Below are 15,157 nucleotides of genomic sequence, written 5' to 3'. Positions count from 1 at the left end.
GTTGATGTTAGAAGTGGGGGAAATGACGACCAGCGCTGGAGACATTGCGGGCTGATGCTCATAAATCCGCAGTAAGTAATGTCATCACTCCGATTTATTCTAATCCGTGTGTTTCTCTTTTCAGGTCTCCTGCTTCTCCCCTCTTCTCGAAAAGGGAACACAATGCTGTGATCATCGGCGACTCCATTGTCTGGCATGTGCACACTACCTCAGATAAAAGTAAGATGTTGTCACTTTTTGCCTGGTGTTTGTGTTTTCGATACCGCTAAACAGGTACCGGCGATCCTGAATGGTGACCAGAGTATCGCTGCTGTTGTGCTGAACACGGGGGTGAACAACTGTCTGCCTAATTTGGTTAAGAAGGAAGGACCAGGCGTGGGGAAAGCATGGTTCCTAGGGCTAGCTGCAGGGGGCGGCAGGGAGACGTCCCTGTCGTTGCTCCACCACCGTGAGATGTTCCGGGATTAATGGAGCGAAACATCAATGAAGGGTGGCTCCCGGCTGATGACCCTGCAGCTACCCGCAATGGCACCGTCGGAGGTGCAACAAGCAGAAATGCTTAGCAGGCAGTTACTTGCCTGTGCTACTATCTACAATGTCTGGAACACCAGTGACTACTGCGAATAGGGCAGTTGGCGTCCAGGAAAGACTGGAGGGCAGCCGGGAAAGACCGACTGACGGCAGGAAAGACTGCACCAGGGGTGGACGGGCTAGTTACCCTCTCCACAGGTCCTCATACCGGGGACACCCTAACTAACTACGAGCACAAACAAAGAAAGACAGCCCGAAGGTCCACCGAGAGGCGGGATGGAAGATGGACCAAATAGGACGGATAACATGGTACTGACCGGCATGGAAACAACTAATGAGCAAAGGATCCTAAGGAGCTGCAGCTGCGGGTGGTCGAATGTGACAACTTACAGGGGCCTGCGGATACATCAGGGGAAGGCTAAATGCGGAGGGAAGGACCAAAGGCAAACTTGCACTGCGCAAGCAGGTCAGACAAGGAGAAGTCAGAGCCGGGTTGAGCACCACAGCGTTACTGATTTCACCTTTGCGGATGGTCACAGGGAGGTGGAGCAGCCGCACCAGCTGCAGGCCCAAAGTCAACAACAGGCGCACAGCCCAGAGCGGGAGCGTCATGCAGAGACACCCAGTAGCAACCCCACAAGACAGGCAGGGGAGAGACCAACCAAAGTCAAATGGCCAAAATCCAGAGAAAAAGCTGCCTGGGAAAGCTTTGACAAAGATCTGCACATCATACTTGAGAATTCGCTACGAGGCAGCACAGTCACCAAGCTTAACCTCTTTGGCAGTATTGTTTATGGGGAGGGCAAAGAGAGGTTTGGGGAGGTAACACAGAGGAAGAACATCCCTAGGGAGGTGGGAAGGCGTGAGCGAGAGATTCACAAGCTTGTGAAAGAAAGGAGGCTGCTTAGGAAGTCCTGGCGGAAAGCAGATGAGAACGAAAAGGAGGGTCTGAAAGTGCTCTGGGACCAGATCAGAAGCAGGCTTGCAACCCTGAGAAGGGCAGAGCGGATCCGGAAGCGAAGAGGCAAGAAAGAGAAGGAGCGAGCGAGTTTCTTTCGGGACCCTTTTAAATATGCCCGAAGCCTGTTGGAAGAGAAAAAAAGCGGGAAGCTGGAAGCTACCGCACAGGAGCTTGAGGATTACATCAAGAACCAGCTAACCGACCAAGGAAAGAACAACCCGCTTGGGTCACCAGGACACGTGCCTTGTCCTTCTGAGCCAGTCATTGAATTTGATATGACACCACCCAAATGGGCTGAAATCAAGCAAGTGGTAGACAGGGCAAGGTCTGCCTCTGCACCAGGTCTCAATGGCGTGCCCTACAGGGTTTATAAGAGCTGCCCCATGGTGCTGAAGCTACTCTGGAAGCTGATGAGAGTAGCATGGAAGGCCCAGAACATCCCCTCAGAATGGAGCCGTGCAGTGACAACCTTCATTCCAAAAGAACAAAATTCCCGCAACATCAACCAGTTTAGAGGCATTGCACTGCTAAACGTGGAGGGGAAAATATTTTTTTCTGTGGTGGCGAAGCGCTTAACTAATTACCTCCTGAGCAACTGCTACATTGATACCAGTTGCCAAAAGGCAGGCGTCCCAGGGTTCCCCGGTTGTGTAGAACATTCAACTATGATCTGGGAGCAGATTCAGACCGCCAAGCGGGAAAAACAAGATCTGCACGTGGTTTGGTTGGATCTGGAGAATGCATATGGTTCCATTCCCCATCAGTTAATCACTTTTGCCCTGGAATTCTTCCATATACCACCCAGCATTCGGAACCTCATCTCCAATTACTTCAGCAGCTTCACGTTTTGTTACGCAACACAGGAGGCAACGTCAGGATGGCACCACCTAGAGAAAGGCATTGCAATGGGTTGTTCAGTCTCTCCCATCCTCTTCACAGCAGCCTTTGAAATCATTCTCATCGGTGGGAGACAGATGGTTCGAGGGGTGAAAGGACCGTCGGGCCAACGACTGCCAGCCCTGCGGAGTTACATGGATGACGTAACCATCCTCCTTCAAACAGCAGCATGTACCAACCGGGTAATGAAGAGGTTTGAAGAACTCCTTAGTTGGGCCAGGATGAGGATAAAACCTGCTATGTCCCGAAGTCTCTCCATACGCAAAGGAGTCAGAAATGATCACATCTCTTTCACAGTGAACAGTGAGAAGATCCCAATACTAGCAGAACAACCCGTCAGGAGTCTTGGGAAACTTTATACAGCTGAGTTGTCAGACAAGCACATGGCTAATACAGTAATGTTACAACTCACTGAAGGTCTGACACGGATCGACAAGAGCCATCTTCCAGGCAAATTTAAGATCTGGTGCTACCAATTCACCTTATATAGGCGGCTAATGTGGCCTCTCAAGATGTGCGAGATAACTACCTGCACTGTGCAGAAGATGGACTCAAAAGCCAACAATTACATCAGGAAGTGGCTAGGCTTACCCCGGAGCCTCTCCAGCGTTGGCCTATTTGGGAGGAATGCACTCCAACTGCCACTGAGGTCGATTCTGTTGGGCTACAGACAGGAGAAGGCGAGGCTCGTATTAGAGCTAAGGGACTCATCTGACCCATCTGTGCAGAACATCAAAGCCCCAGTACGAACAGGTCGCAAGTGGAGGGCAGAATTAGCTGTCGACCAGGCGATCAGCAGGCTGAAACACCAAGAAATTGTTGGCAGGACACAGTCAGGGAGAACTGGCCTGGGTTGGGGGACTACTCCGAAGATGTGGTCCAAAGCCACAAGGAAGGAGAGGAAAGACCTAGTGATTTCTGAGGTGGTCAGGACAGAGGAGGAGAGCTATCAGATCAAAGCTCTAAGCCAACGCCAGCAAGGACGCTGGACGACTTGGGAAGGAGTAATAAGTAGGACCGTAGGTTGGGCCGACATGTGGAAGATCCCCCAAGCCAGGCTGAGTTTCCTCATAAGGTCCACCTATGACACCCTCCCAAGCCCCAGCAACCTCTGTCTGTGGTATGGCTCAGAGGAGAACTGCCAACTTTGCAATGCCCCAAACCCGAGCCTCCAGCACATCCTGTCAAGCTGCAAAACAGCATTGACCCAGGGTCGGTATAGGTGGCGCCATGACCGAGTCCTGCGGAAGCTGGCGGAGATCCTGGAGGTACGCAGGGTGGAAATAGCCAGGGAGCGCCTACCACCGACATCAAGACGGATGATCCACTTCGTCAGAGAGGGAGGTGGGGCCCCTAACATCACGCAGCCGCAGAGATCAGTCTTGGCAGGCAGTTGCGAGTGGAATCTGAGAGTGGACCTCGACCGGCAGCTCAGGTTTCCAACTGAGATCACCACAACCAACCTTCGTCCGGACATCATTCTCTGGTCTGGCACAGCCCGGGCAGTAATTTTGGCAGAGCTCACTGTCCCGTGGGAAGGAGGAATGGAGGCAGCGTTTGAGAGGAAAAAAGATCGCTACTGCGACCTCATAGCCGAATGCAGAGATGGAGGGTGGTCAGCTGTCAGCTATCCGGTGGAAGTCGGCTGCAGGGGTTTCGTGGGAGCATCTACCCAGCGCTTCCTGAAAAACATGGGAGTTACCGGCCCTAAACTAAGAAAGGCTCTGAAAGACCTGAGACCAGGGAAGCTTTTGGCTTTGGTTAAGAAGGAAGGACCAGGCGTGGGGAAAGCATGGTTCCTAGGGCTAGCTGCAGGGGGCGGCAGGGAGACGTCCCTGTCGTTGCTCCACCACCGTGAGATGTTCCGGGATTAATGGAGCGAAACATCAATGAAGGGTGGCTCCCGGCTGATGACCCTGCAGCTACCCGCAATGGCACCGTCGGAGGTGCAACAAGCAGAAATGCTTAGCAGGCAGTTACTTGCCTGTGCTACTATCTAGTTCTTACTTCAAGAAAACTATATCCATGAACAATTTTAGTCTGGATTCAGACCCCATCATAGTGCAGAAACTCTGCTTGTTAAAATGACAAATTACTTACTTCTAGCTGCTGACCAAGGCTATCTCAATACTAGTTTTACTTAATTTTAGTGCTGCATTTGAAACTCTTATATCGTCTACATAATTATACTGTTATTTAGGGACAGGCATTAAAGTGGTTTATAACGTGGTTTATAACAAAACGTCACCAATTTGTTCATTTAAATGAGGAAAAATCAAGGAAAAGATAACGTTGGTAAATTATGGAGTGCAGCAAGGATCTATGTAAGCCCCTGCTATTTTTAATATATATGCTGCCACATGGTGAAATTATAAGAAAACATGGAATTAGTTTCCACTGTTATGCCAAAGATACTTAGTTATATATTGCATAGTCATATATATTTGAGCATGCCCAAATTAAATATCTAAATTATCCAAGTGTGTTAAAGATATAACATATTGGATGACCTGTAATTCTCTCCTCTTAAATTCAGATAAGACTGAGATATTATTTATTGGACCAACAACCTTTACACAGAATATCTTAGTAATCAATTTGCACTTAGAATGATGTGGTTACTTTATCCACTACAGTTAAAGACCTGGGTGTTATATTAGACAGCAACTTGACTTTCAAAAATCATATTTAAAATGTTGCAAAAACAGCCATCTTCCAACCTCAGAAACATTGCTACGCTACAGAACATGCTATCTGTCTCTGATGCAGAAAAGTTAGTTCATGCATTCAAGACCTCTAGATTAGATTACTGTAATGCATTACTAGCTGGCTGTCCTAAATCCCAATAAACAAGATACAGTTAGCCTAAAATGCAGCTGCTAGAGTTCTTACTAGGTCAAGAATATATGATCATATAACACCAATTTTATCATCTATATACTGGTTACCTATTAAAGCTACACTGTGTGATAATTTCCCCCAGCTAGCGGTGTAAATGTATATGACCATCCAGGGAATAATAGTTTCAGTTCCTCTCAAATCGGATTTCGTTTTAACTCCTACGGCGGCCGATTTAGTCCAAGATTAACATGGCAGTCCCCCTCTTCACATTAGACACGGTGCCATCGAGTGTTAAAACGCGAAAGGCGAAGCTAGAATTTACGGGTATGTCCCTCTTTGGCTAATGTACTTTCAAGATGGAGGAGCAACATGGCGAACGGCATTCGAACCCCTCACCCGTATGTATTTTCAATGGCATATTATAAACTTACCAGAATACTTTATTACTTGAAAGAAGTGAATATACATTAATGAGCACATATATTTTTGAAAGAAAGTGTTTTGAGCTAAGAATGAACAAAAACAGTTACACAGTGTAGCTTTAAGTTCTGTATCAATTATAAAGTATTGCTACTAACCTATAAGGCCCTAAACGGTTTAGCTCCTGTGTATTTAACTGATCTTCTATCGCCCAATAATCCATTATGATCTTTAAGATCACAAAACTCTGGGCTTCTGGTAGTACCTAGGATATAGGAAGTCTACTAAAGAAGGAAGAACGTTTTCATCTTTGGCACCAAAACTCTGGAACAGCCTTCCTGATAATTTTCGGGGCTCAGACTCCCAGTTTAAATCAAGATTAAAGATGCATCTCTTTAGCCAAGCATTCACATAATGCATCTCATAGTCTTGTACTTCCCTTATATCAGTGCACATAATAGTTTTTGCTTCATTCTTTAAACAGCAGCTACGCTAATTATTTTCATTTTCTGTTTTATCTAGAGAGTGTCAGCTCCAGACTGGATCCAGCCTCTTATTTCAGATGACCATCACATGTGAAGAGACAACTGGAACTCCTGCAAGGACTTTAGATGACGCAGCTCTGCATCAACATGCACTGCACTCATGCTCAATTTTCTATATACTCTAATCATTGTTAACAATATGCAGGCCTATTCCCTTTATACATAGCCCTTTGTCTGTGCCTTAATTTATTTTTATATTGATTAATGATATAGTGTTAGTTAACTGTGTGCTTTGTATATAATGACATTTCTGAAATACATAACTTGGACACTATCTCCTCTGATAACAAACCACTTTAAATTGTAATCTAGACACATGCATTTTCTGCTTTGAAATAATTTGTATTGTGAAAAGTGCTATATGAATAAATGCGAATTAAATTGAATTGAATTGAACTGAAGTGTAAGGATTTGAGCGAGTTTGGCAAGGGCCAAATTGTGACGGTTAGACGACTGGGTCAGAGCATCTCCAAAACTGCAGCTCTTGTGGGCTGTTCCTGGTCTGCAGTGGTCAGTCTCTATCAAAAGTGCTCCAAAGAAGGAACAGTGGAGAACCGGCCACAGGGTCATGGGCGGCCAAGGCTCATTGATGCATGTGGGGAGCGAAAACAAAACAGAACAGAACAGACAAGCTACAGTAGGTTAAATTGCTCAAGAAGTTAATGCTGGTTCTGAAAGAAAGGTGTCAGAATACACAGAGCATCGCAGTTTGTTGCGTATGGGGCGGCATAGCCACAGACCAGTCAAGGTGCTCATGCTGCGGTGACCACCACCAAAAGTCAGAACTGGACCACGGAGCAATAAAAGAAGGTGGCTTGGTCTGATGAATCACGTTTTCTTTTATGTCACGTGGATGGCCGGGTGTGTGTGCCTCGCTTACCTGGGGAACACATGGCAACAGGATGTACTATGGGAAGAAGGCGATCCGGCGGAGGCAATGTGATGCTTTGGGCTGGAAAACCTTGGGTCCTCCATCCATGTGGATGTTACTTTGACACCACCTACCTAAGCATTGTTGCAGACCCTTTCATGGAAACGACAAAATGGTTCAGGAATGGTTTGAGGAGCACAACAAAGAGGTGTTGACTTGGCCTCCAAATTCCCCAGATCTCAATCTAATCGAGCATCTGTGGGATGTGCTGAACAAACAAGTCCGATCCATGAAGGCACCTTACAGGACTTAAAGGATCTGCTGCTAACATCTTGGTGCCAGATACCACAGCACACCTTCAAGGCTCTAGTAGAGTCCATGCCTCAACGGGTCAGGGCTGATTTTGGCAGCAAAAGGGGTGCCAACACAATAATAGGAAGATAATGTTATGCCTGATCGGTGTATAACTACATATATGAACATTTACATTACTTTCATCACTTAATAATTGTGTTAATATTGTCTTACTCTGCCAAGAGCTGACTGGGATTGATGGTCACTAGATCAGTCTTTACTCCAACATCACTGCCATTAATGGGAGCCAAGTTAAACCTGAAAAAATATACACAGATTTAAAAGATAAAGGTTAAAATGCCAAACTGAATAACACAAAGCCAAATAAATGTGCCTTGAAAAGCACTATATAAATGTAACAAAATAAAAATGATTATTATAATAATTATCTAATTTAGAGAAGTGTGTGTGTGTGTGTGTGTGTGTGTGTGTGTGTGTGTGTGTGTGTGTGTGTGCGCTCCTTGGGGAACAAAACAAATAACTGTACCTTTGAAGGTACACAAATGGTCCTTTGAAACAGAATTTTTGCATTTTTAAGTCAATTTGTGGTTTGTTACAGTTTAAAACAAAACACTGTAAAATAAAATAAGCCGCAAACAAAATGTATCATGAAGAATAATGACAACTCATCACTAAACATCACACACAATATTTGCTTGCCACAAATTTTAAATTTATTTTTAAAAATATTCTAAGGGGGGAAAAGTTTAGACGCACACAAATCAGAATCAGCTTATGAATATCAACAATGGTGAAGTACTTAATGCTGCAATGCATGCCGGGAGCCATGAGTTTTAATACTATGGTGGCGTAAAAGGGTTGGAGCTAAACTAAGGAGGACATCAAACTTCTAGGACTGAACTTGAACTTGCCTACCCTGACTTAAGCCCTATTCGGACTGGATTAGTTTAACCTGGGGACGTGGGGGTAAAGTAGTTTTACCTCAGGACGTCTGTAATATTAATGGTCAATTCGCACGGGATAAGACATCTCAGTAAAACTAGTAGAAGTGGGAGGAGTAACTCCCTTTACGCACCACAATGACCTTGTCGTCATGTGCGTATGACGTTGCTTCCTGTTATCACGTGAGCAAACACAAACATGGCGCCAACTAGAAAAACGCGAAACTGGAGCAGGGAGGAAACGCTGTGTTTAATCTCGGTTTGGGGAGAACGTCGTTTTCAGAGGCAGTTTGAGACCATGGTGCATAATCACACTATTTGGGAACAGATTTATCAAGAAGTTGTAAGTAAATGTCCCAAAGTTGAGGACGATTTTGGAGATTGGGGAAAACTGAAGGATAGAATCGACTACCTGAAAAAAAGGTACAGAGACTGCATTAAGCACAACAGACGGACTGGCAGTGATCCGAAGAAGTCCCCATATTTTGAAGAAATGGATGCAGTATTGGGTAAGAATAACTTGTTATCAGTTAATTTCTCTGGGTAGCCATTGGCTTCCTGCAACATTATCTGAGTAGACGTTCCTCTCTCCTTTAGGTTGCCGACCAATAACAGATCCGGGCGAGGATCATATGGATAATCGAAGTTCGGAGGATGAGCGCCAGTCTGAACTCGTAGGTAGGCGTACTATTTCGTTATTTATGTTGCCTAATTTCTATCGACCGGTATATGCTTTTGGTATTGATAATTTCACTAATTGTCCAAGTTACCCATACAGCATGTCTACCTGTCTGTCTGTCTGTCTGTCATTCAAAATGTATACATATATTTTTGAAAATGTTGTTCAAAACATTGTAAAATATATTGTGCTACATATTTTAGCTTGTAGTAATATGTACATTAATAAATGTGTAACATTTGTAGTACATTTTAGCAAAGAACATTCTGTAAGGCCCTGTAATACATTCTGAAATGTAATTTCAGTATATGAAGGTATATTCAACTTCACTGTTTACAGCATATCATTTACACACACACACACACACACACACACACACACACACACACACACACACACACACACACACAAATATATATATATGCTGTTGATAAGATGAAATAACATTAAAGTATAGTTAAATATAAACAAATGATCAGTGGTCTATTTAAGGTCTATAAAAAAGACGTCTCGGTTATCTCATACTCTTCTTTAGCGATCAATAATTGCAAAGATATTTTCGTCTTCACAGCGCCTAGCACTTCTTCCAACTATCTCGAGCAAGATACTACATCTAGCACAACAGAATCTCTACCTGACAATCAAGAGAATGTTGCAGGACCCAGTTCAATTCCCGCAAGATGTTCACAACCATCTCCAGGGCCAGATCCAACCCCAAGCAATGGTAGTGGTTCATTTAAATACATTTTTTCTGTGTATATTTCTGTGTATAAATGTAACTCCTCACATAAATCACTCTTCTCAAAGAATCATATGTGTATGTCTGTCTACCAATCTTATTGTTTTTTTGTTTGTTTTTTTACAGGGGGACGTAAACGTAAAGGGAAGAAAACACAAGTCATGGAAGCTGTGGAAAAGGGCCTTGACCGCATTTTCCAGCATGAAGCTGCTTCAGGTGGGGAGTTCATGCGGTACGAGAGGGACCGACTGGAATGGGAGAAGGAAGCTGAGAGGAACCGGATGGATTTTGAGAGGTGTCGCCTCGATTTTGAAATGAGAAGGATGGAGGCTGATGAGAGGCGTTCGAGGGAGAACAGAGATTTGATTATGCAGTTATTTCACTGCCTTAGGCCAACAGCATTTCCTCCTACCACACCATTCAATTATAGCCCATACCCTAGCTATCTTGCTCCTTCTGAGGTTCAATTTGGCCCCCCTGCTCCAAGTGCCACACCTGTGTCTCACCCAAAACCGCAGTCTCATCCCCCCTCTCTTCCATAAAGTGGATTTTTTTCTTCCAGGTGACTTGTATGTTTTTCAAAATTGCTTTCCTTAAACTTTATACAAAGAAGAGATAGTTTTATTTTTTTATTGATTGGGTATATATATTTTTCTTAAGTTATTTGCACAATAATGTAACAAGCTGTTTTATTTAAACAAAGTTGTAATGTTCATGTTTTTCTTGAAAGAATATGCAAGTTTCATTACAGCTTGCCAGTTACATAAATTTGTTTTCAGAAGTTGACAATACAGGCTACTCGTTCTTTTGTGTAGCATTATTAACAAGTTGTACAAAAAACGTCCCCGGTTACGAATGTAACCTTAGTTCCCTGAGAACAGGGAACGAGACGCTGCGTCAGCTGACGCTATGGGGAACGCCTCCAGCGTGACCGGTGTCTGAGCTACTATCAAACCACAGCAATCCTATTGACCGGCGACAGCCTATGATGTCATCAAGGTGCGACCAGGAAGTATATAAGGGCGCCTTGCAAACATGACACCAGCTTCTTCGTCTGAAGGGACTGTTCGCAGGCAGGCCCAGAGGCATGGCAAAAGTGACGCAGCGTCTCGTTCCCTGTTCTCAGGGAACTAAGGTTACATTCGTAACCGGGGACGTTCCCTTTCGAAAGGGAACTCGAGCTGCGTCAGCTGACGCTATGGGGAACGATATACCCACGCCGCCATGCCGAGGGGAGTGCATGCCTACTGGCAGTGACAACTGTCAGGACAAGCAAATTCAACTGAAATGCCTGAACCACTCCCCCTCTGGTCACATTAGGCTGTCAGTGACAGCATTCCCTACGGTCATAGCCCGAGCTGTGGCCTTGGGGCACCTTCATGTACCCTACCCCGGCCGCTCAAAGGCCTGGAACCAACCTGTTCGAAAGAAGGGGTTCCTTTAAGGGAATGTGGCTAGGGGACCCGAGGGCGCCCCAGCCAGTCACTATTCAGGAAGAACTTCACCGAATGCCACCAGGGAGGCTCGACCTGGCGTCACTATGCGGGACGCTTCCGTCTGCCAGCCCAGTCTGTTAACAACAGAGCCTCTGGAAACTCGCCTCTGGAGAGGCATCAAGCTGAGGGACTGCGAACTGGCAGTGTCCGCCTCAGGCCGGAACTCAGAGACGGGCTATCCTGGAGAACAGCGCTCAGCGTAGTGCTTTCCCACCCTTGCTAGCGAGGGGAGTCAGCTGCTCGATCCTAGGATCTACCGAGCACATACATTACAGGGGTGCTCAGGAGGCCTGAGAAGGCCTACAGGCTGATCTCACAGGGAGGCCCCGAGGGGCCTACGACCAACTGACCAGGCCCAGGCGGCCGTAAGCTCACAGACAACCCTCCTAAGAGGGGAGCTCTTAAGCCTGCCTGGTAGGTACCATGCTGTAGGCAACCTATGCAAGTCCCTGTCCTGTAAGGACCGCATAGCAGCAGTGTAAACTCGTCGTGCTAGAGTATGCGCCCGCCATCAGGTGCTGCCGGCTAGGACCGAAGCCTGATGGCAGGAACCACTAGCTGTCAGCTTGAGCCAGTTATGTGTCTCCGTCCAAGGAACTCATTCCCCCTGGGAGGCCCCGCAGGGCCTACTACTTGCCAGGCTACTCGTAGCCGGCACTGAGACCAGGGAACGACCTCAGGGAGGCCTGGTGAGGCCTGCTACCTGTTAGCAGATCATGCTAGCCGCCCTGGCTAGCAACCATGCTCACTGTCATAGGAACCGGGAACCGGGGCTCACCCTCCGGGAGGCCTAGCGAGGCCTAATCCCTGTCACCCAGTGGCCGAGGCCCTGGACCACCCCCTCAGGGGAAGCCAGATGAGGCCTGCTGCAACCCAGCAGGCCCTCCGGGAGGCCTGGTGAGGCCTGCTACCTGCCATCTGGTGACTGGAGCCCAGGAACTGTTATCCAGCGCTAGTTACCTGGAGTACCCCCTCAGGGGAAGCCAGATGAGGCCTGCTGCATCCCAGCAGGCCCTCAGGGAGGCCCCGCGAGGCCTACTACCTATCATCCAGTGACTGAAGCCCAGGAACGACCCCTTGGGGGAAGCCAGACGAGGCTTACTGCTACCACAGCAGGCCCTCAGGGAGGCCTGGTGAGGCCTACTACCTGCCGTCTAACACCTGAAGCACGGGAATACCCCCTCAAGGGAAGCCCGGCAAGGCCTGCTGCACCCCAGCAGGCCCTCAGGGAGGCCTAGGGAGGCCTACTAACTGGGCTTGTAGCCATGCCAGCGACGAATGCTCGCTGGCAGGTCGGATGAATGCTGGCCGCTCCAAGTCGGGCTGACAGTGGCTGTCTGCTTGGCTGACGAAGACCTAGACATCCAGTTACCACCTGGGGAATCACCCCAGGGAGGCCATGATGGTCCTGCTTGTCGACGAGGTACTGCCGAAGCCGACATCGTCGGGGATATTTCTCCCAGGCGCACATTGGCCCGATGTCGCGACTCACCCGGAAGGAGGCCTGCTGAGGCCTCCTGCTCAGAGTCCACTGCCAGGACTGCCCAAGCTGGCTGCTCACAGCCAGCTGGTAGCCCATGCCCCTCCCGGGGCTGGCTTCATCCCGGAGGCTCACGGGGTCCTCCATGCGATGACGCAGTCCCATCCGGCAGTGCCTACAGACATAGCCTAAACACATTGCCAAAAGCAGTGTACTCAGCAGAAAGTACCTAGACCCTCAAAGCGAGGGGAGTACAACTTACGTCACCTGCGTCAGGGCGGCCGCTCTTTTTTTCCTTCATGCATCGGCCTACCGTTCACGCTAGGGCGTCAGCCATGGCAATGCTTCGGCTTCCAGGGGAGCATCCGACCGAACCATTACGAAGCACGCAGGTTGCGAGTGCAGCTCAACCCGAGCCCTAAAAGGTGGAGCAGAAGACACAGAGCAGAGGGCAAAAAAAAAATATTCACAAATATGCTACCCACCGGCCCAACATCCTCCAGGATGGGGCCAGGGGCCGCCAGAAGGTGGCAGCCACAACAAGCTCTGGAAAGCGGGGTTTTCGCAAAAATAGCCCACCTGCGTACAAGCGTGGGACGCCAAACCCCGCCCCACGACCACTGGCTAAGTCGCTGTTCATTCTGCTTCACACCAACCTGCATTACTAAAAACCCCAAAACGCAGAGAAGGGGGCGGGCCTTGGCCGGACGACTCTAATGTAAGAGGAGGCTGACTAGGGATGCGAAAGGAAATGCCCTGCAATATTCAAACCGAGGGCCTCGGGCGATAATTACTTTCCTTCTTTGGAAAGAAATGCCCCCCATCCCGCAAAAGCCTAGGCCAACCGATGCAGTGGCCCGGAGAGGGCCAGCCTACATAAGAGTATTATACGCGGCTCGGGGAAGCGAAAAAACCTCAATAATACTCCGTCTAAGCCCTGCGAGGCTAGACATAAATCTGTAGTTCGTGCGTAAGCCTAAACTCACCCTCCCGTCTATGAAATTCCACGAGGGGCAACGTTGACCGCTTTACCCTGGGGTGGCTAAGAGCTTCCTGTTTGACTAGGAGAGCACACTCGCCTAAAACAACAGCACATTCCTACAAGAATGAGCGGTTGCCTCAATACTGCTTCATCACACAGAGAGAAGGCAAAAAAACTGTTCGCACAGCTGTACATACAATGGCGGCTATTCTCTCCTAGCAAAGCTAGCTCTAGACATACCACATAACGGCATCTAAAAAATCGTTCTAGCCACCGGACAGGGGAACTACAGGGCCCTATGGTGTCCTCCATCGATACCGTGATCCCCAAACCCTTGGCGGGGAGCATGAAGTCTCACACAACATAAATAATAAATGTTTCCCTCGCAAGGGGGACTTACCAGCTCGCCTCCTGCTTGACGATATCCACACATTAGTTTTACTCACAGTATGCATGTTTGGGAGCGCAACCGCCTGATGGTGCGCTTCTCACAGCCCAGCCAGGCGGGGTCTAGAGTATCATCGTCATGGCCCCCCTCAGGGCCGGATGTAAGAAGCGCCTGGGGAGAAAATGAAGAAGAGCAGTAAATGAGATGTAATTCTTAACTCACCCACCTAAGGGAGGGATATTTCATTCACGCCAACAGCGTTGTGATACTATTCCTCTTATGTGGGAGTCCGCCTCTTTGCGCCCCGCCCTTAACCGCGGGGAGCATGAGAGGCGATGTTGGCACTCAGGCCCCGTCACTGGTCCGTATACCGTGACGCCTCCCGCCTGCCTGGGACCCGGATCTCAGCGGTGTGCGGGTCCTCGGACACCACCACCCGCGCTTCTGTGACACTGGCCCTCAGGCCCTGCTATCGCTGATATGGCGCACAGCTGCGACGCGGGTCAGGGTATTTTCCCTGATTGAGATCCCTCAGCAGGTCTTCCCAGTATACTTGCAACACCGACACGGCGTAAAAGTAGCACCAGGCTGACCCGCTGCCGTGTATGCCCCGCCATCTAAACTTCTTGAAACATAGTTGAAAGAAGCTCAGATGGCAGGGTTGGAGCTAGAACACCCATCCTCCAAACATCAGCATTTAACACCCGCTGATGTCCGTGAATACACTGAATATGGGTTCTTCCATACCCTCACGATCTCAGTCAGGAGATCAGGAAGGAATGGAAAAGCTCAACTGAGCCGACGGTTTTATGGCCGGGGAGAAATCGATCATTCCGTTTAAACGAGCGATCTCTCCTTTAATGCGCCCACATGACGGCCGCAGCCTGCATGCAGCGCGCTCATAACAGCCATCGGCTCAGCATACACAGTCAGGATGGCTGAGAAATTAATTTCCCTTCTCACCAGCCATCCCTACGAGCATTCGTGATTAGTCTCGTCAGTCGCTAGATCGCCGACCCCATCCGAGGGAATGTGACGTGCATCCGCGCTCAGCCTCAGCGTGAGCGGGGA

General features: G+C 48.2%; 1 protein-coding gene across 1 annotated transcript in view; it reads right to left on the bottom strand.

Annotated features, from left to right (window-relative positions):
* Positions 1-15,157, bottom strand: part of LOC137079031 (alpha-2,8-sialyltransferase 8E-like) — a 68,152-nt gene that overhangs the window by 726 nt on the left and 52,269 nt on the right. The window contains exon 7 of the mRNA XM_067446963.1: positions 7,595-7,678. Within this exon, the coding sequence (XP_067303064.1) occupies positions 7,595-7,678 (84 nt within the window). The remainder of the gene's footprint in view (positions 1-7,594; positions 7,679-15,157) is intronic.

The sequence above is a fragment of the Pseudorasbora parva genome, chromosome 6 (genome assembly GCF_024679245.1).
Source record: "Pseudorasbora parva isolate DD20220531a chromosome 6, ASM2467924v1, whole genome shotgun sequence".
Classification (NCBI taxonomy): Eukaryota; Metazoa; Chordata; class Actinopteri; order Cypriniformes; family Gobionidae; genus Pseudorasbora; species Pseudorasbora parva.
Note: the sequence above shows the minus strand (reverse complement) of the source record. Positions and strands in the feature narration are given on the sequence as shown.